Source organism: Hippichthys cyanospilos, chromosome 5, assembly GCF_059441005.1.
Source record: "Hippichthys cyanospilos isolate Australia breed blue-spotted pipefish chromosome 5, RoL_Hcya_1.0, whole genome shotgun sequence".
NCBI classification, from domain to species: domain Eukaryota; kingdom Metazoa; phylum Chordata; class Actinopteri; order Syngnathiformes; family Syngnathidae; genus Hippichthys; species Hippichthys cyanospilos.
In genome coordinates, this window is record NC_142373.1 from 9365773 (window position 1) to 9386792 (window position 21020).

General features: G+C 42.2%; 2 protein-coding genes across 5 annotated transcripts in view; one reads left to right on the forward strand and one right to left on the reverse strand.

Moving 5' to 3' along the window:
* The first annotated feature begins 312 nt into the window (after window positions 1-312).
* Window positions 313-10910, forward strand: galnt3 (UDP-N-acetyl-alpha-D-galactosamine:polypeptide N-acetylgalactosaminyltransferase 3 (GalNAc-T3)). The gene is made up of 12 exons (XM_088414236.1): window positions 313-708; window positions 873-1171; window positions 2447-2991; window positions 4470-4642; window positions 6264-6413; window positions 6650-6884; window positions 6954-7071; window positions 7365-7565; window positions 8781-8912; window positions 9119-9220; window positions 9310-9462; window positions 9855-10910. The coding sequence occupies exons 2-12, from the start codon at window positions 1169-1171 to the stop codon at window positions 9966-9968; spliced, it is 1926 nt and encodes a 641-aa protein (XP_088270362.1). The 5' UTR covers window positions 313-708; window positions 873-1168; the 3' UTR covers window positions 9969-10910.
* Window positions 10626-21020, reverse strand: part of csrnp3 (cysteine-serine-rich nuclear protein 3) — a 27334-nt gene continuing 16939 nt past the window's right edge. For 3 of the 4 annotated variants that reach the window (XM_088414238.1, XM_088414239.1, XM_088414237.1), the window contains 4 exons: window positions 19913-20081; window positions 17261-17523; window positions 15573-15869; window positions 10626-14459 (listed from right to left, as the gene is read on the reverse strand). In XM_088414238.1, coding sequence (XP_088270364.1) covers window positions 13485-14459; window positions 15573-15869; window positions 17261-17523; window positions 19913-20075 — 1698 coding nt within the window. In that variant the 5' untranslated portion in view covers window positions 20076-20081 and the 3' untranslated portion in view covers window positions 10626-13484. The remainder of the gene's footprint in view (window positions 14460-15572; window positions 15870-17260; window positions 17524-19912; window positions 20082-21020) is intronic. The other variant, XR_015865526.1, reaches the window with a different exon arrangement.

Genomic DNA, 21020 nt, shown 5'->3' on the forward strand with positions numbered 1-21020 from the left:
CTCTGAGAGCTACAGTAAGTACAATGTTCCCTCGCCACACTGCCGTTCGGTTATTTTGGCATCACTCTTTATTTCATTTATGACCAAAACTGTTCCATTGCAGGTTATTTTTCTTGATATTGTTTTCCCTCTAAGAAAGACCCAACAAAAGGTTTATGTTTTTTTAAATAAAAGAAACACTTAAAGAGGAATAAAAGTACAACTAAATTAATCTCTACCACATGGATTTCACTTATTGCGGGCATTTTTGTGAACGTAACTCCCGCGATAAACGAGGGAACACTACACAGCCTTTTTTTTTTTTTTTTTTAGGTTTCGTTCAAGCCCTGAGAGGGATGCTTGCAGTGTGAGAGCCAGTCCAGTTGAATGCACACACTCCACAGAAGTGGCCTGGGGGCAGTTTCCCCACGGGTGGGATCCACGTCGCTGCTTCTCTTAACATCAAACTCTTCATCGCGATCACCGCAAAGATCTACTCGATTCATCATCCGTTTGCAGCCGAGTGCAAGAATACGATTGAAAACAAGAAGAATCAATTTGTCCCTCCCTCCGGGTATTATTTTTAACTTTTGGCAATTTTTTTTCAAGAGGCCGATTGGATGCGGTGCAGGATAAAGCGCGTTCCTCCGCTGTCTCCCAGCAACTGCGCGGATGAATGGATCTCTTGAACAAACCCCACCGGCACCGTCCAGCATCGATTCATTGAACGTGAGCGACTCCAATATAAACACACGCTTGCGTTTATAAACCGCGACTTGAAACTTGACAAAACGGCCGCGTGTGCAAATGTGTCTGACAGCTAGTAAACACATTTGAAGATAGTTTTGCGTAGCAAGATATTTGATGGTTATTTTTCCTCCTTTTTATTGCAGCCATGGAGTTTGACACCAAGGGTTCTGCTCCGCGCATGCGCACAACGCGGTCCCCGCCTCCTACCTGAGAGCAGCGCACCTGGCTCCAACGAGACGGAAGTTTGGTCAAGTACAAATCTTTTTTCGGATTTTTTTTTTCCTCTTCTTGCTCTCCGGAGGCACCGGCAGCTTTTCCTTGACGTCGGTGTAGGCAGCGACGCGTTGCCCGGTCGGAAGAAGACATGAATTCAATCCTCGTGTTTTTGTTGGAGTCGAATTTGGAGCCTCTTTTTATTGCACGTCTAGTTCACTGACTCATGGTAAGTTTTTTTTTTTTTTTCTTCTTCCTCCTGGCGGAATTCTCAGCGGTGTGGTTGACTGATTGATTTCAGTATTACATATTTATTTTCTGTGTTGAAAGTTGATTTTACTGTCAAACTTCCTGCTCCAATTTGAAATTGTTGCTTTCGGCTGCAGTAACAAACGTCAAGGTTTCTTGTTTTTAACATTGAAATCTTTATCAACATAAAGTCAACTTTAAGACTTGCCCATTTTAACCCAAACTTTTTCAGTGAGAATTCATGTTCGTTGTATTAAATAAATGTTACGATACAAGGAATGCACGAGTTGGTAAAGCTCCCACGCGTTTAAAGACTAGATTTTAATTGCAAACAGACAATGCAGTGTAGACAGTTGGTATGTATGCAACATTTCAAATGATCATTTATTTCAAGAAGACCAATATTTATACCAAATATTTAAGATGAATGCCATGTGTTTTTTTTGAAGTACATAATATAATGAATTTCATGAAAGATTTTTTTTTTTTTTAAGACTTGTTCCCATAAGATATCATCCTGTTGATCCAACTCACCTTTTGTGATTTTTATGGCCACGTATGATGCTAAACTAGGAGGGGCAAAGACGTCAGTGCATGTCGCAATGCCAAAAACGCAGAAAGTTGAGAGATTGTGCTCCATTGTGATTGTGCACAGGTACAATTATGAGAGAAACTTGGAAAGTTAAAAAAATAACTAAATGTTGATATGTCAGTGCTTTGTTTTGGCGAGAACGTCTTGCCTGCCAACATGGTTGTCATGTGTTAGCTGCGATGCTGCTGCAAGCTGGCATTTTAAGTCTTAATATCCGTGCGTAGTCCCTGCCGAAGATTGCAAATTGTTTTTCAATAAAGATGATCTGTAGTAATTTTTTTTTTTTAAATCCTTCAATTGGAAAGGACTTGTCAATCCCTGTGACGTAAAGTTATTGTGATCATACTTAGTTATAGAGAAATGAACTACTAACTAACTACAACCAGCAGAAAACACCCTTTGAAGAGGCTAGTATTAAAGGAGTTACATTTTTATTAAAATAATTGTTAGTAAGCAGCTGAAAATGTGCAGGGTTAGTGTTATATCGATTGTTGATATGTGGGGGGGGATTACATTTTTGGCAGGGATTCTTAAGTTGTTTTGTTTTTTTTGCTACATTTTTTTCTACTGTATTTTCATGAGGACGTATTCAGTTTGTTGACACCTTCTGCACAATATATTGCTACCTCGCCAATAGTTGACTCTGGTTCTCTGCCATTACAGTTGGGACTGCAGTTTAAAACCAGTCTGGGCGTACATCCAAGAAGAATGACAATACTGCGCCGAGTGCTCCGAAGACGACTGCACCCTCTCAAACTGATCGTAGCGGCTCTGCTCTTTGTCACCTTTGTGTTCTTCATACAATGGGAAGTGGAGAGCCGAAGTCCACAGGAGGACCCTTGGCTCAAAGAGATCAAAGAAAAGCGGGACACCATGCTGGGCATGGTGATGGGAGCGGTTAACAACTTCAGGGACGCCATACCAAAGATGCAGATCCGAGCCCCCGTACGTCAGAGGCACAACGCCAACGGCGCCGCCGCCTGTTTGCCGGGTCGCTACACGGCCGCCGAGCTCAAACCGGCCTTGGAGAGGCCTCCCCAGAACCCGCTGGCCCCCGGCGCCGCCGGCAAGCCTTTCCGCACGGACTCCCTGAGCCCCGCCGAGCAGAAGGAAAAAGAGACTGGCGAGCAGAAGCACTGCTTCAATCTGTACGCCAGCGATCGCATCTCTCTGAGCCGAGACCTGGGCGCAGATACCAGACCGCCGGAGTATGTTTGCTTGCGCGCTCTTCATCCTGTTTGTACGAAAGGGCTCATGTTTAAGCGGAGCTTGGACTCAAGTTTGTGCAAACCAAATCCTGCTCGCTCCTTTGCCAAATAATTGCTCGGCGCCAAAGCTGCAGTCGCACCTACTTGTTGTGCTATCCAAGGGTCTGATGATAGTCATAAATTTCAACTGGCGCAGCGTGACAAAACTATAGACGGCAAACCCCGCCTATTTGTCCATTTTTAACCGAATTGTAAGGTCGCGATAATCCATAGACCATAACCCTGCCGAATCACAACTTGGAAGTGTCGTATTGCAATCTTACAAATTAATTTACAAAAGAATACCCTCCAATGCTTAGTTTAACTTGTCACAGAATTTTGGATAAATTAACTCAGTATTTTTTTTTTTTTTTCACAAAATGACAAAAAGGAACTCTTTAGTCCCTGCTTTCTCTAGAACAACGGTTCTCAAATTTTTATAAAGGCACTTCAAGGTGGAACTGAGATTTTAGCAGAGTTTCTGCAGGTATAAGCAAATTTAATTATGATTTTTTTTTTTTAATGCTGTGACAAGAGCGGCAAATTCCTTTTTCAAATTAAGTGCAAATTAATCGGAACATGAAGCAACTTATTGCGGAACTTTCTTCTAGTGACTAATTTTCAAAATGTGAAGTTTTATGTCGATGTACAATGTCATTGACAATTTTTCCAGCAGCCAAAAATTGGCCATATAAAAACAGCCATATATTGTATAGTATTAACACGCAAGTCATCCAGATGAGCGGTTTTGAAAGGCGGGTAGAAGTACCCGCTCTTCAAGGATTAAGTGACATTATAGCAAAGTTTCTGTCAGTATCAGAAAATGTTAATTAATTTTGATTAAGTCTCGTATGGATGAACATAGTGATTGCTGACACAGATTTTCGATATTTTTCATTATCTCCATGAAACACATCTTTTGAAGTAGTTGCAAAAGTCACAAGAAAGAAAAACACTCCTTTTTAGGCTAATGTGATTTTCAAGGCCCTTTTTTTTTTTACTTTCAGAGGTTCAAGTGTAACGTCGTTTGTGGAGGTTAAATAAAACCGTTTTATGTTATGGTGGGGTAATACAAAACTAGAGTCCCAACTCCGACAAATCCATGGTGTTTGCTTTTTGCGAGTGGAGTCAGACAAAAACCACAGAGATGATTGCCTTCACTGAGAATTTGCTTCAACATGCCTACCCGGTTACTATGGCTATCTCAAGTAAAAGCAATTACATTCGGCTCATTACAGGACACCCCAGCGCGCCCCCGGACTGCATGTCAACGCAGTACGCGATATTTATAATCTAACTGAATCGAATCGTTCCCCCCGTTACCCCTTTTGGGGGGGCGGTCGCCACACACGTGGCGTCACAGGCGGTAATCCAATACGGCGGAGAGGAAGCCTTCAGAAGCCATCAGGACAGAACCATCTTTGTGCTTCTCTCCGCAGATGTATCGAGCAAACCTTCAAGCGATGCCCTCCCTTGCCCAGCACCAGCGTGATAATAGTGTTTCACAACGAGGCCTGGAGCACCCTACTAAGGACGGTCTACAGCGTCCTGCATACGTCGCCCGCCATTCTACTCAAGGAGATTATTCTGGTGGATGACGCCAGTGTTGATGGTAAATGTTTCCCCTTTGGAGCCAAGAACTTCTTTCTTTTTTTGATATCTTAATTTTTTGGAAGGATAGGGTTTTTTTATATGGAGGAGGAGACCTTCTCGTTTTTGTTGCTGTAGGAATTGTCATCATAAAGTTGTTCCCAGAAGCTTTTTGCTCGTATTTCTACTGTTCCCGACTCGCGATACAAACGACACAACAATGTTCTTAAATCATGTAAGAGCGCCAATTCGGGGCACCTGTAGCTAGTCTTTACTTTTTATAGCGACATGTAGAATGAATTAGGCGCTGGCCAGGAGCGCACAGGTTTTTCGTACTAGTCTGAATTATGGCTGAAACGAGTCAAATAGGCTGTCTCTATCAAAGTGTGTAGTCACGTCTATCATGCCAGCCTATATGGAGCACTCCAGCGCTGATATCAAGTGCTTTGTTTTTTAACCTATTCAAAAAAATTTGCGACAAGGGCAAGAAAAATAACAATTGAAACCGTTGCCAAACAGACACCAACCTTTGGCAGACCTGGGGACATTTTGACAAATATTGGCGATCTTGAACAAACCTTGACGAGATCGAAAGAGCCGTTACGTTCGCCGACACTCACCAATATTTGCCACGTAGTCGTATGCACACACAAAGGGTTTTTGAAAACATTCAAAATGTCCTTGCAAATAGGGCAAGAAAAAAAAAAACCATAACTGTTGGAGAACGTTTGGCAAACATTGGCAACCTTGAATGATTCCAGATGAGATCGAAGGAGGCGCTACCTTCGCTGACACTCGCCAGCGTTTGTCCCTCATATTGGGGCTTGAAAGAAAAGGCAATTGTCAAAAATGTCTCAAAGTTGGTCCTTCACAATGAAGTGGAGATTTGTTATTTGGTCGTTTTTCTTCATAATATTTTTCACCAAGCAAAAAGTCAAGTGAAAGTCAAGTTTATTGTCAATTTCTTCTTAACATACAAAGGAATGGAAATTGCGTTTCTCACTATCCTCTGCGCTTTACATGTACAATAACAAAGAGCGGGTGCGCAAGACGAGACAATCCTAAAAACTAGATTCTTATTATAGTAATGTCATGTGCAGTATGTTACATCTACTTTGCCTAGTGTTGCTAAACTAATAACGAAAACTAAAAGCTAAATACAAAAACCAGCCAAATATGGAAAAATATATCTGAATACCGGATTCTCGAGCGGACTTTTCCGTAGGATATTCAAATACCGCTGATACTTGATAGGTGCAGCCCTACTTTTCCGAAAAGGACTTCCGAATCAGAGCTTGGAAATGGGCTGTTGCTAAGAGGCCTAATAGAATCCTAGTCAATGCTGAGTGCCAGATTCAGTTATTTCTAGGAAGCCAGGCCACAGGTGGTGGCCGGATATGCGGCAGCCTTAATGTGTGGAAACTGGTTTGACCAAATAGCTTGCCGTTTGGAGGATTACCAGCGAAGCGTTTTCCTCTTTTGTTCTGGTTGACTCATGCATGCAGAGGATTGTGATTTTTAACCAGTCATCACGTCGGACGCACATGCAGCTTTATATGGGACTTAACTAGCTGCTTATAGTGTACTATCCCTGCGTGTTTTTTTTTTTTTTTTTTTTTTTGCTTCTGACTCTTGCCTTTCAGATGTGCTGAAGGACCAGCTGGACGAGTACCTGAAAGCACTGAGTATTGTCCGGGTCGTTCGGCAAGTGGAAAGGAAGGGCCTCATTACCGCTCGGTTGCTGGGCGCGTCTGTGGCCACCGGTGACACACTCACCTTTCTGGATGCCCATTGTGAGTTCGCATCACACCCGCGTTGTTTAAAACACTTGCTTCAGCTACCTGAAATTAAGAAAAACTCCACAAAATTTGAAGGTCAGACCTCAAATCACCGATTTTTAATTATACTGTAACTGGTCAATACACATTTTTAGTCCAACTGAGTTTCAACTGTTTTAATGTACGCATATGGCATACCAATCTTTGGTGTTGGGTGTGACTTTTTTTTTTTTTTTTGGGGGGGGGGGCAGGTGAATGTTTTAACGGCTGGCTGGAGCCACTCCTCGCCAGGATAGCGGAGAACTCCACGGCAGTTGTCAGTCCTGACATATCAACCATTGATCTCAACACTTTTGAGTTCATGAAGCCGTCCCCGTATGGCCAGAACCACAACCGGGGCAATTTTGACTGGGGCCTCTCCTTCGGATGGGAGAGTCTTCCGGATCATGAGAAAAACAGGAGGAAAGATGAAACCTACCCGATTAAGTATGCAGAGAATCCCAGTCGCGATATCCACTTTGCCAAAATTGAGGTTTTAATGGAAGTGTTTTGCAGGACTCCCACCTTTGCCGGCGGCCTGTTTTCCATCTCGAGGGAATATTTCTACCATGTTGGAAGTTACGATGAGCAAATGGAAATCTGGGGTGGCGAGAATATCGAAATGTCTTTCAGGGTGAGGAACTCGTGGACGACCCCAGGGCAAAGGCTTCATTTTGTCACACAAAGTGTAATTGCTATAAAATAAGGATTGCCATTTTTTTCCAGGCGATTTGATGCACTTGGTTATTTGTTTTCAGTTTTAGACTGAATCATTTGAAACTAAATTAATGACTATTTCATTTGTTGATGAAAAAAAGAATCCTTATTCCACACCCCTTCCCAGACTCTGGAAATTTTTTCCGAGGTCATCTGAACAGCAGAAGTACTACAGAAGTACCTGAATGAGTGTTTTCATGTGACCTGCAGGTCTGGCAGTGCGGCGGGCAGCTGGAGATTATCCCATGCTCCGTGGTGGGCCACGTTTTCCGCACCAAGAGTCCCCACACTTTTCCCAAAGGCACACAGGTGATCGCCCGCAACCAGGTGCGACTGGCCGAGGTCTGGATGGACGGGTATAAGGAGATCTTCTACCGTCGTAACCAGCAAGCGGGACAGATGGCCAAAGACGTACGTAGCAACGCATCCCATCCGCTTTCACCCTGTTAATCATTTAAAAATAGAAACTTCCAAGCGCTGCTTTTACGTCGTCTGCGTAATGATAGTGCTTTGGCACCTCTCTTCTGAAGGCAGGTTCAAACATATCCTTCTGTTAATTACTAGCAGCAGCAGCAGCTGTAAGTCTCAACGCTGCATGCTAGGCGAAATCCGTTCCGCAGGGTCAAGAGTGGAGTTACAAAGAGAGGTCAAAGTACAGCATATGAGGAAAAAGGAAGCACGTTGTTTGAAAAGAAAAGAAATAAACGAGCGTGATGAAAACTGGCCGGAGGCCCGAGAGCCCGGAGGAAGTCCACGCTGCTAAATGACGGAGCCTCGGAGCATTTCCTGACGTGTGGTCTCAGGTGCCGCGAAAAGCTCCCTCGGGGCTCCAGCGCAAGTCGCCTGCGAACGAACGCGCATTCCTCGCAGAGTGGTGCGGAGGAGAATAAGTAGCGTCATTTCAATATTAGCGCTCCCCTTATTCCAAGACATCATTTTGATCATTAGTTTGCTTTTGCAATGAAACTAAATTATTTTAAGATGGCTGGATGAATAGATGAATGAAAACTTTTAGAAGCACTTTTTCCACTTGCTTAAGGTTCTGGTGAAGACCAATCACAGCTCAGTTTTGTGACATTAACAAGTTGAGGTGTGATTGGTCATCAGCTAAGCTTTCAGCACTTGATACCATTTTCAATGGACAGCAAGTGGCAAAAGCGTTTTTAAATCTGTTAATTGCACATGTAAAAAAATGTCATAGAAAAATTAAATGAAAAATTTTTAAAATTAAACAAAATTAAATAAATTAAATAAAAATAAAGTTTTATTGCTGAAAAGGCTAAATAAATGGACTGTCACCTTGCATTATTTAAGAAAATGCTTAATTTATATAGCATATTTCACACGCTTGGTGTATCAATGTGCGTCACAATTAAAAATACCAAATTTAAGAGACATTTAAAAGCAAAGTAACAAAATCAAGCGATTTTTCTCCTCTGTTCTTCCGCCCTTTTTGGAATACCAATCTTAAGGAACTTTGTTGATGCCAAACATGCGACTTTATTTCCTTCCGTCTGTAGCAAGCCTTTAGTATTTTTTTTTTTTTCCCGCCAATACCAGACCGGCCTCCAGATGTTTGCGTACAGGTAACTATTTTCATATCGGAAAACCTTTTTTGTTTGTCAGAAAACCTTCGGCGACATCTCAAAGCGCCAAGAGCTCCGCGAGCGTCTGCAGTGCAAGAGCTTCTCCTGGTATTTGAAGAACGTCTACCCGGAGGTCTTCATGCCCGACCTGAACCCTCTTCGCTTCGGCGCGGTAAGTGCCGGCGCCGACCCGTCCGTCGGTTTTCCCCCTCCCTCAACTCTAATCCTCAAGGCTCGGCGCGGCCGCTGCGGGTTTCTACTCGGGACCCCCAGCGGGTCCAGAGCAGACTCCGCAGACCCTCTCCAGACACTCAAGTTGTTTGAACAGCTTGCTCCGGTTTGTTAGCTTTTCATTTTGCGTCCTTTCTTTGCGTCGAGGTGAAAAATGTGGGCAAGGACTCGTGTCTGGACGCCGGCGAGAACAACGACGGAGGCAAGCAACTCATCATGTACCCGTGTCACGGACTCGGGGGGAACCAGGTCTGGATGAAAATATCAACAAAAATCCAACGTGGTTTAATCTTTTAATGACGTTCGATTCCTTTTTCTGTCTTTGCTTCCACCCGTAGTATTTTGAGTATTCCACGCATTACGAGATCCGACACAACATTCAGAAGGAGCTGTGTTTGCATGGAGCCGAGGGGGCCGTCAAGCTGGAGCCCTGCCAGTTCAAAGGCAAGGGGACTGCGGTAGGAGCCGAGCAGAAGTGGGAGCTTCGTGACGTGAGTTTCGTGATGTGCTTTGTTTCGTGCTATGCTTTGTTTTGGCTTTTCATTTCTTTTAAAATGATATATTTTGCCGAAACGCTTTTACAGCGTTTGACGTACGATTGAACTATTTAATGTTTGAGTTGTGTAATGTGTTTGTTTTTTGTATTTGATATATATTTTTTTACCAGTGTTGTTGAAGGTCTCTTGATAGAAATTAGCCTCAAAAATTTTTCACATGAATACAGCTGCCATTTTCACATTTTTCAGATCTGAATAGTGTGAAAACTGCAGATGTATAGTAGGTCTATCAGTGTGAATAATTTTGCTATACTTTTTCAGCATATTTTCTTAACAAACATGTTATGGAACAAAATGTGCCTTTTTTTTTTTGTCTTTCTAACCAGAACCAGTTATTCTACCTGCCGCACGGCAACATGTGCCTCAGTGCCCGTTTTGAGAATCCTGGACTGGCTCCCTGCGACCTATTGGACCGGTACCAACTTTGGTCATTCATCTGAATGTGGCCGTCCTTAAGTATCCTTTATAAAGAAAAAAAAAAGTCACAGACTGTAATGAGTTTTAATTTATTTGAACACAAAAAAACAGAACTGTGGCTGCTTCAAAGTCTGAATGTAAGGAGACAGTAAGTTGGGGCCACAATGGGGGGCCCAGAGAACATTGAAGATCCTCATGTATGTTCTAGAACATTTAATTGAAAATCTATTAAATGAAACAAAAATAAATAGCTGACCAAAGAGACTGAATAGAAAAGCCGAAAAACAAACCCAGAGTACTTTAAGAATATATTTTTATGTCCACGTTCATCCAGTGCCTCGGATGTCATTGATTTCTTCCTTTGGAGTTGTCTCGCTCTGTCATGTGTGGATCCAATGTGTCATTGAGTTTGACTCAAAAATTTTGCTCTGAGAGAGGCCAAAGCCCGCAACTTCCTTTTCAAGCAGACCTCACCAGCCTTTCTGTACTTCATGCCAAATGGGAACTTGAAAAATAAAAATCTGCATTGATTTGTTCAGAAGATCCAAATATGTAACATTTTTTTTAGTTAATTCTAAAGGAGTTTGAAAAAAATGCTTTCAAAAAGAAATAAAAATATTCGTCGCAAGAGGGCGCCGTAGCCCTGCAAATGACGTTCGTCGAATTCAAGCATAACACCATGAGGACCGAATGACATTTATTTCAAAACCATGTAAAAATGAAAACTAAGCGAATTCAATATACAGATTTAAAAAAAAAATCCAACACATAGAAATGAATATCACTTTGTGCAAAACATATGCATTTCACAAAATCCAAAAATGAAAAAACTCAGGCACAAGGAAGCGTTTACAACTCACAATCAGCATTTAAAAATCGACCATTTGAAAATACGGAAGCAGTTTACTCAATACTGACCACAATAAATACACGTTTCAATATATCATTCATAAATACTGGGGGGGGGGAAATTAATTCTTGACTGGATGCAACACCGTAGTGTCTCGCCCTCACAATGTACTGTGCGATTTGGCAAAAATAAATCAGGGCTTTATTGATTCCCTTATTGCCTTAAAGCAGTCTGCACACACACAAACACAGATAAATGGAAATTCAAAAAAAAAAATCCTTTTTGTGATTTTGTTAAGAAGTGCTTACATTTTCCAATGTCTCTGTCATTTTCAATGACTTAATTATTCATACGATCATCTAATATCAAGCTGTGATTGTCATCCATTTTTAATGTATGTAATGGGAATTACTAGAGGAAAAAAATATGCAGTGTTGTGCCACATAGGAAATTAAAACAATTAGTCGAATATCTTTTGTAGATATTGCACACAACAACCTCATTTACCGATCAGCATAAATAAACCTCATTTATTTCAACACTGCTTTCCAATCGGAAAAGACATCACATTAATTCAGATAAATATTTAGTATTGTGTTCTGAATGAATTAAGAGTTTTTTTGGGAGACATTTCAAAGTGCTATTTAATTAACATCCCTGTATTAATCAAACACTTTTAATATGGCGACTCTTCAACTTTTCCACCGTTCAAGTATCGAGAGGAAAAAAAACAAAACACTTTAGTACCGACTCAGAACTCAAACTTTCTCATGCTTAGAAAAGCATGCTCAGAAAAGCGTATCATAGGAAGAAAAAACAAAACAAGCGCGATTATTTGTTCTGTATAAAACAATAGCATTTTGTTCCCCGTAAATACTGCTGCAATCCCCAAAAGAGCATGCGTATTATCAAAACTTTTACAATATATACTGTACGTATACTTCCTAAACGATAATAAATAAACTTGACGATATTTTTTTATTTTATTTTTTTTTTCGCACACGTTTTGACACACACGATAGACATATAAAAGTTCCGTCTACAGTACAATATTTTCTCAAAACTAGAACTTTACATCTGGAATGACAAGATAACGTTGCACAGCGTGACGTATTTGAGATTCAAGGATGAACGTTTTACGTGAAGATTCCCCAAATCATGAAACCCGTGACGTCAGCGATGAAATGATGCCACGGTGCTTTGATCTGCTTTGAAATTGGACGGGACGATGCAAAAAGGCCATGAATGCAACGCGCTCCCTAATAATGATAAATAATTTAAAAAAATAATAAAATAAAAAAAAGCAAAGATGTGTCAGGCATCTGCGAAAATTGAATGGAGGCAACTGAACTTTGGTTTGCTAAAGACGTTTCACCTTGAATCCTTTTTTTTTTTGTAAATTAGCGTTTTACATAGAAGACAACTTAGTTATGGGGGCTACTTATTTATTATTTTTTGTGTGATTCTTTTTAGAGTGCAGACATCACATCCCAAGTATGGATATATATTATTTTTCTATTGTTTCCAATTGTTTGGTTAAGTATCAGCAAATCATATACTTAAGATATTGAAAGCAATTTGATTATGAAGTACTACATTATTTTAAGTAACAGATTATTTTGATACCTAAACAATTACGTTAATACTTACCTAAAATAATTGAATACTTGATTGCAGTACTTAACTCATTCAACGCCAGGGATGTATTTTCACGTTTTTTTTAACTCATTCAATGCCATGGACGCATTTTCACGTTTAAATCCAGACACTCAGTCCCAGATACTTAAAGATCTCTGATTGAATGTCTGGTCTCTGGGGTGGTAAAAAAAACAATAAAATGTCCCTGGCATTGAATGAGTTAATCACCTAAGTAATCAATTACTTCAGTACCTAAAGTAACCAATTACTTCAATATCACTTAAAATGATAGAGTACACAATTATTTATCAACTGTACTTTAGGAACTGAAGTAAGCAATTACTTCAATACTTAAAAGAATTGATTTGGTCGCAGTACTTAATTACCTGAGGTAAATGATAACTTTGGTGCTTTAATTAAAGAAATCAATTACTTCATTACACATGGTAATTGATTACTTTTGTCCTTAATCTTAATCTGAACTCTGCTGTCTGTTTTTGCCTCCGCCACCATGAAAATGGTCAAACCTGGCAACCTGTCTTTCTTCCCTAAAAGTATCAGCAAACGCACTAGTTGCAGATGCGAGCAGCGAGGTCTCAACTTTCGGGAGTGAAACGCGGCAGAGCAAATTCCACATGGAAAATGTCGACGCTTTCCGGCCGCCGCCGCTACATACATTTCCATCCTGAAATCCTTTTTAGTCGTCATAGATACGAGTGCGGAGGTCTCAATATCGGGGGCGTAGGCGTGACGACGATTAGCCAGAACGCTAAGGAATGCTACATGGTTTTCCCGAGGTCATTGCCCCCCACGCCGAAGACTCGGAAGCCTTTTCGAGGATTAGCGTAGAGATCTCAAATTTTGAGGGCTAAACGCGACAACCGTTAGCTACAGCTCTGAGGAAGGCCGCTTTTGTTGCGCCGAGGTCATCGCGCTGAAAACCGAGCGTATGAAAGGTCGGAAGGTGGAAAAAAGTGAAACGTCTTCAATAAACAAGAAAAGTTTAGTTTCCTCGAGTCAACGTTGGCTTGCAACGAGACGAAAGTGACACCTACACAGCCGGTAAAGAGAGATTCTTGGTACCGGTTGCAAGCAAGTTCAAGTCCGAGTGCCCGTTAACGTTAGACTGCTGCTGCGGCGGCTCGAACGCAGCGCGGGCGTTATTGTTCAGGTAGTTGTGAAACTGGTTCTCGGGCGGATCGGCAAAGTCCGCCTTGGACGGAAGCAGTTTGTCATTGTCGTGGGCGTAGCGGGCCAAAGCGGCCGCCGGCGCGCTCCCGCCCAAGTTAAAATTGTATTGTTCCACCGTCTGATTGGCGAAGGCGCCCTGGCTCTGGGCGCCATTGATTGGCTCTCGGAATGCTAAGGTGTCCTCGTAGGGTTCGCCCGATTGGCCGCTCGGGCCACCGGGGGCGGGGACGGAATTCCCGAGCTGATAGTACTCGGCCGAGGGGGGGTTCATTAAATAGGCGTTCCCGTTGACGTGGTTGTCGTCGTCGCCGTAGCACAGCACCGAAGACAAGGGGACCACCTCGGTGTGACACAAGTTCTCCGGCCCGTCCTCGTCCTCGTCCTCGTCCTCGTCCTCGTCCTCCTCCGAGTCGCTGTTGGCTAAACTCTGAGTGCTGGAGTCCGAAAGGCCGCTGAAAACGCTGCTGCTGTCCTCCTCGTCTTCGTTGTCCTCTTCCTCGTCCTCCTCGTCCTCGTCGTCTTCCTCGTCCTCCGGCGGCTCGTCCATCTCGCCGGCCGGCTGCAGGTGCACGCCGGCGTTTTGCGGAACGCCGTCGGGCAAAGCGTAGTCCAACCTGTGCTGAGACTGAACCAGGGGGTTTGAGCCGACTGCCTCGTTGCCGTGGTAACCGTTGGTGGGGGATGCTTGCTCCTGCTCGCGACTCTTCTCCAGCTCCAGCTTCATTATGGTGTGCAGGAAATGGGTCCGGACGCGGATGGGGTTGAACTCCACTCTGCCGCTTGAATTGCTACAGCCTTCTTTTGTGCAACCGCATGGAAATGACATGCGGTCCACCTAGAAGGAACAAAGCGTTTCTTGTCATCCGCTACATACTGGAATTATCATTTCAAGATTTGAAAAGCAATATCCTTTTCCACGGGAATGACTAAAATGTCATTTATCTGTCCCAGTCTGACACAGAGTAACAAAGAGTGTCATATTTTTTAAATGAGGAATAATCACACAGCCGTTTTTTGTCATGTGCTGATGCCCACCCTGTCCATCAGGGGGCAATATAATTCAGAGATGGACGTTTTTGTCTAAACGCCTTGAAATTGTGACTGACATGAGTACTGATATAAGTGTCTCGTGTTCAAACATTAGTAGCTTGAAAATGTTATGTATTTTCTAGTGTGCTGAATTTAGCATCGGGTAGTAGAAAACTTTGTACATATGTAAATCTTCTAGTTTAACGTTTGTGTTACAGTTTAGTTTGACAGTAAACGTGAACCGGAAGTAGTATTGAACTGCCGGATGTTTTTTTAATGAGACGTTTACCTACCTTTGCCAAAGTGCAAATTGGAAATGAAATGTTTACCCCCCCCCCAATAAATAAATAAATAAATAAATAAAACGAATGAATTTGAAGCTTGAATGAATGAAGTTTGATTTTGAAAAATGCATAGGTCTACGTGGATTTCGAAATCAAATGACGTAGCCTACTTCCGGGATTTTGTTGGAAATCACTCTGTCAAAAATACCTTGACTTTTTGCTGTAACAGCTTTTGAAAATACAACAAAGCCACTTGTCTAAGTATCTTCGAAGACACCAATGCATAAATTAAGACAGGGATTTTAAAAAAATGGCAAAAACTACACTGACATGAATTCAATTATAAAGATATGTTCCAGCTGTTCAGAAACAAATTAGGAGTGTCTTTCCACTTTCTACCGCTGAGAGGCGACAAACTATTACTCACCAGTATACATACTTCGAAGAAGAAGCGTTTTTCTTGGCCTCAGCATACCATATTAAACGTTTTAAATCAATTTTAGCATTTAAAAGTATGTTTGAAACCCTTTAAAAACGTTCTGACAGAAGAATGTCTAAAGAGTATTTCTATAGATTTCAATTAGTGTTTGGGTGAGGCAGTTTATTTGATTGATATCATTTTAGTCATGACTCACCTGACACTTGATGCCCGCATTACTGCAGGCGCATGTCTCCGGCTCGCAGAAGACTCTGCAATCACACCCGCAGTCCTCTCTGGACATGCGGATGGCCCGAAGTTCATGCTTCTCTTCCACGTCAATCTTCTTGACCCCGGACGTACGGAGCAGGGCCCTCCGCTTTTTAGTGGTGAGAGGCTGCAGGAAGAAGTACTCATCTACCTCCGTGTTGTCCAGGTCGATGTCGTCGTCAGAAATGTCCTCGGCGGTGAGTGTGTTTGCCTCCTCCGACTCCACTGTTCCATTCTTGGTAAGCTAAGAATGCAGGGAATTGTGGTCTTTTTCTTTCTTTCACAAAACAGTACTATTGGTCTGTTCCCATGGTTTCTAATTTGACTGATTTAAAGTATTGAAAAAAATCTTGAGAACAAACTAACTTTGAATGCTCATATTGAGAAGTGCCGTAAGCTTCAGCTTCATCCCTCTCTATCGGGGAGCTGCGCAGAATTATGTTGTCTCATGATTGATTGTTTATTATAGATGAAAATGTGAAAATAGACCAGTTTTTGTTTAGACAAGAAAAATCTGAGATATTAAGCCCTGGGGAAAATGTTGACCCAACTCGGGCATTTTCATGTTTTTGATGCGTGATATCAAAGGAAAAGCATTAAAAAAAAAAACCCTAGTAGGCTAAAATATTGCATAGATTGTCAAAACATGACGACTTTCAAAATGCTGTCCTGCCGTCCCTTCTAAATTCCTGCAAGCAGGGGGTCTCGAGATACACCCTATACAATCGTTGTAAAATTTAGCCCAGGTCAGGGTCATTTACTGCCATTCAAAATTGGAAATATATATAAATAAATAAATAAATAAATAAATAAAAACGATGTTTTATCATGCATTTCCCCTGATTTTTGCAGTAATCATTTTCAGTGGCAACGGTGCACAATTGTCATTTTTGTGTTGACACCCCGAAACCACCGGGTGGCGCTAGCGGCCAACTTATGACATTAGCAAGCCATCCAATGACTTTGATGATTGGCTTAGCCTGGACTACCGTAATGCAAAAGTCTTCAAGTCACAATGTTCTAATCTTGACATAATAAATATTCCTAGTTCAATTTCATAAATATGTAACTATACAGCGTCGCTACTTTTGCTGTTATCATTTTTAGCATTTTTGTAAATTAAGTGGGCGTAGGTAAATGCATGGATGGGGCTGATGCCACTGAACATTTTGAGGGGTTTAAAGTAAATATATATTTATATTTCATAATGTTATGCCCTTTTAAAGTCATCTCAAGTTATGTGTTAGTAAGGTCAGGCTAGTGAAAAATCCCCAGACACCCCGGGGTTAATCATACAAGCATTTTAGCCAGAAGTGCAAATATCACAGCAAGCCCAGTAATAACGGGTCTTTGATGTCTATGGCCATCAATAGCAGTGAACGAATTAAATGTTCTTCCACAAAATGGCAGGAGAAGTCATGGCCATATAATTTTCTGCAAGTAATGGGTTTTTATTATTTACATTATTATCAAGTAGAATACTGAACCCGTTGAGTGTCCGCCAAGTGAAAATAGAACTTAAAATGTCTATGGCGGTCAACGGCAGCGAAGGAGTTAGCGTTTTTTCGAGCGAGAGGAGAGCAAACAACATTTTCGAGTGGAAAAGTGGCAATTGAGGAGCGAACCTTATCTCACCTTGAGTTTGATGGAGTTGAGTTTCTCCTCCTTGAGATGGTCCCTCAGCATGTCCCTGTGGATCCGCTCCTGCTCCATGGCAAACTCCCCGAGGGAGTACTGCCTGACCCAGCTGTGCCTGTTGGACATGCCCAGCGTGCTGCCGCCTTGGCTGGGCACGCTGGTGAAGCCCTGCCTCCTGCTGAAGTAGTACACCGTCACCTTCTCGAAATGCACCCTCCTCGTGCACAGACGCTTCTCTCGCTTCAGGATGGAGCCGGCCGCTGAGGAAAGAAAATTATCCGGTGCAAATGTCAAGTGCGTATTTTTGGAAAAACTTATTTTAAAGGCGAGCTAGGAATAATTGACTTTTAATGACCGAGAGACCAATGGATGTCTGACGCGCCCATCTGCTCAACAAGTGAGAAGTTAACCAAGTAAATCTTCTCAGAAGAATCTCAAAAGAATTTAATTCATCGGTATGGACAATTTTTTGAGCCCGTTTTGTGGCAAAGCCACGACCAAACATGCTGGTCTCCTCAACCCGATTTATTTTGGGGTTGCTTCGCATCAAATCCCATCAAATTTGGGATATGATCAGACAATTCAGGGTGCATGTGGTATTTTAACACAGTTCCTGCATCAGCAAATCTAATTTAATGCTTTTTAATGTTGTGGTATGAGAAATAGTTTTCTTTTCAAATTAAGAGCAAATTATTTGGAGCGCCGAGCAACATCATGCTGTGTGCTACAGAGACGTTTTCATGACAGATTTTAAACGAGTGATGACATTTTCCAGTTCAGGTTACTTTTGGCCCAACAGTTTTAATTATTTTATACAGCACTATTTGTCGACTTCATTGACTCATTCACTCCCAAAAACGTTTTTAAATAATTGAATACATTTTTTTGAGGTGTACTGTACTGTATATTTATTTAAACATACATATGTGTGTGTGTGTGTGTGGTGAAGCATAGATTTTTGTCCCTAATAGTGTGAAATATGAAACATACTTCTTCATATTTGGAGCCTCGCATGACCGTGCTGTGGAAAAAAACGTCATCCGACGCCTGCGCTACTCCAAAAATCTGTGAGGGGGGTGGAAGGCGGTACCGGGGTAGAACTAATCCCCCGGCTGGCCCTGAGTTGAAGAGTACTCCACATCGGTGAAGTCCCCTTCAGCAGACATTCAAGTTGTTGTGAGCGAGAAGACCCCGCCCACTTTATGAACACAAACGGCGGCGATCTCGTTTCAGGCGACCTTTGGTGAATGTTTGCAAGCGAGTCATTGGCTCTCCCCTCCGTCACATGACAACCGACAGAAGGTCAGTCTTCGCAGGGCCCCGCCCGCCGGCAGCTGCGGCTGACAGAAGCGGCGCTCAGACCCCGGGGATGCGCCCCTCTCCTTATGTTAGCTCTCCCCTCACCAACCGCAACAGAAGGTGCAGCTGCGCTTACGTCCGATGTCGTTCGATAGAAGTGAAACCGTGAAGAGGATGGCAACGATTTTCTGGCTGTGCTCTACAGCGAGATGTCCCCACTCCTCCCGAGTCATCAGTACAGCGCTAATATTAGTCATTTTCGCAAGGGTAGAGAAAATGATGCCTAAAATGATGGCCTACTGTTATGTTTGTTTGAAAGGAAAAACAATCATGTCACTGGGTCATTTTCACCCAAATATGTCCGATATGTGTCCAATCCAATCCAATGTTTTAATCGCTGACTTGTGTCTCTGGGTCAATATGACCTGGAGGGGGTTCGTCTTTATTTAAAAGTGTGAAAAAGGATGTTTCTGATTTGCAACACGCTCACAAAGTAACAAAGGCAATCTTTAAACCTTGTGCTGTATTTTCAACATTTTTGGGTCATTTTCTTCCACAATCTTCTCGCAGTATTTTCTCCAATGGATGGCACACTACGCATAACTAAGCAGTCGTGCCATGTTGGACTGGCTGAAATTTCAGCTCCCTGGTGTCCTCTTTCAATGCTTTCCCTTTGATATGAAATGACTTAATACTGCACAATGGTTAATTTATACCTGTGTGTTTCCTTTCTTCCTGTGGAATAGTAAAATCGTCCTGGGTCAATTTGACCCGACGTCAATCGTTATTACCCTAACCCTTAAAGGACCCCCTTTCATATATATTGTACAGACTTACTGTCACATTTATAGCAAAAAAAAAAAAATATATATATATATATATATATATATATATATATATATATATATATATATAATATATTTATATTATATATATAATATATATATATAGCAAATAGCTTTAAGAGCTGACCAATTGTATTCTATGAAAGAGTTCTTAGAAGGGGTTGTTACAAGGTGCACGCGCAGCGCAGCTTGAGACGCCATCATGTCATTCATCCGGCCGGGCTGGCATGCTGATGCGCTTCCTAATAAGGAAAGCTGCCCGCGCACGCCGCCTTTGGATTACACCGGCGGTCTCTCAGCATCACTTAGCCTCTCCTCTGCAGGCCTATGACCGCGCATTCATATCGCAGCGGCTCCCACAAAGACGGGCATCGGAATAACGCTCTTGGTTCCATCTTGATTAAAATGACCTCCTTTGTTTCCTCATCTCTAATAAACCGCCCCCCCCCCCCAACCCCCTTCTCGCGGTTTGTTAGTAAGGCGGCGAGAGGTGAACGGCACTCACGGGCGAAAGGGCCAGAGGCGGACGGGTTGACGCTGTCGCTGCTATCGCCGCTTTCGCTGCAGGATACCTCATCATCAGACTCCCTCAAGGAAGAGCACGGGGAGGAGGAGGCTTCCACCTCCTCGAATTTCCTCTTCAGTATTCCGCTCATGGCCTGACACATCTGCACCTGAAACACAAAGACGGCGAGAGGCCGCGCATTATTTAATATCCAGTTTAGGGGGCCCCTGTAATCCTCAATACACTCAATTAGCACCACTATGCGCTCACAAACACCCCCCCCCCCCCCCCCCCCCCAACCCGGCTCTCCCGCCGCTCTACCCGGCACTCCCCCGGCAATTGATCACCTTGGCACAAAGGAGTAGCGATGGCCGGCGAAAGCCGCTAATTACATCCTCGATCTGATGTAGAGGAAGTTCATTTGGCTACATTTGTAGTGGGGCTCGAGAAAAAAAAACAGAGGCTTGACTAACATTAATAGCAATAACAAAAGCTCTTTTTTAGACATATGAGCATTCGGAAGGTTTAGTAGTCCCAAGTTTATTTTTATTGAACAGGAACATGATGCAACACAGCTTGTGGAAAAAATTAATTGGGCAAATAAATTAAATCAAAACTTTTGCCATTTTGAAAATGAGATCAGTTCAAAGCGTATTTCACAGGTAGTGTGAAGTTATCTCTCACATCTAATATTTAATCTTTGACCCATATAAATAAATCATTTCGTTCGAGTGAAAGTTTTTTTTATATTACTGATTTTTTTCAGGCTACAAGTCACAACTTTTGGATGGATCAATATTGAGATTGGGTTTCATAGATGGGAATGAAGTGATAAAGTAAGCTTTACCTGTTTCTTTTGTGTGTTTACTGTTGAACAAGGTTGCGCATATTGACATTGACTTATTTTACTATTGAGAGTTTAGAGTTATTATTTGAGTTATTATTGTTATTACTATATTGTGATTGAAAAAGTTTGAAAATATGTCATTGATTGAGGTGCGCCTTATAATCCGGTGCGCCTTATAGTGCAGAAAATACGGTATATATCATTTAAAAAATGAAAACACTTTCATATACCATCTTTCTGCGCAAATATCTGATGTTACGA

Bases quoted from the DNA above. Each gene is read 5' to 3' on its own strand.
- galnt3 (XM_088414236.1), top strand. The intron at 2,992-4,469 runs GTATGTTTGCTT...TTCTCTCCGCAG, and splicing joins GCAGATACCAGACCGCCGGA to ATGTATCGAGCAAACCTTCA. The intron at 6,885-6,953 runs GTATGCAGAGAA...AGTGTTTTGCAG, and splicing joins GATGAAACCTACCCGATTAA to GACTCCCACCTTTGCCGGCG.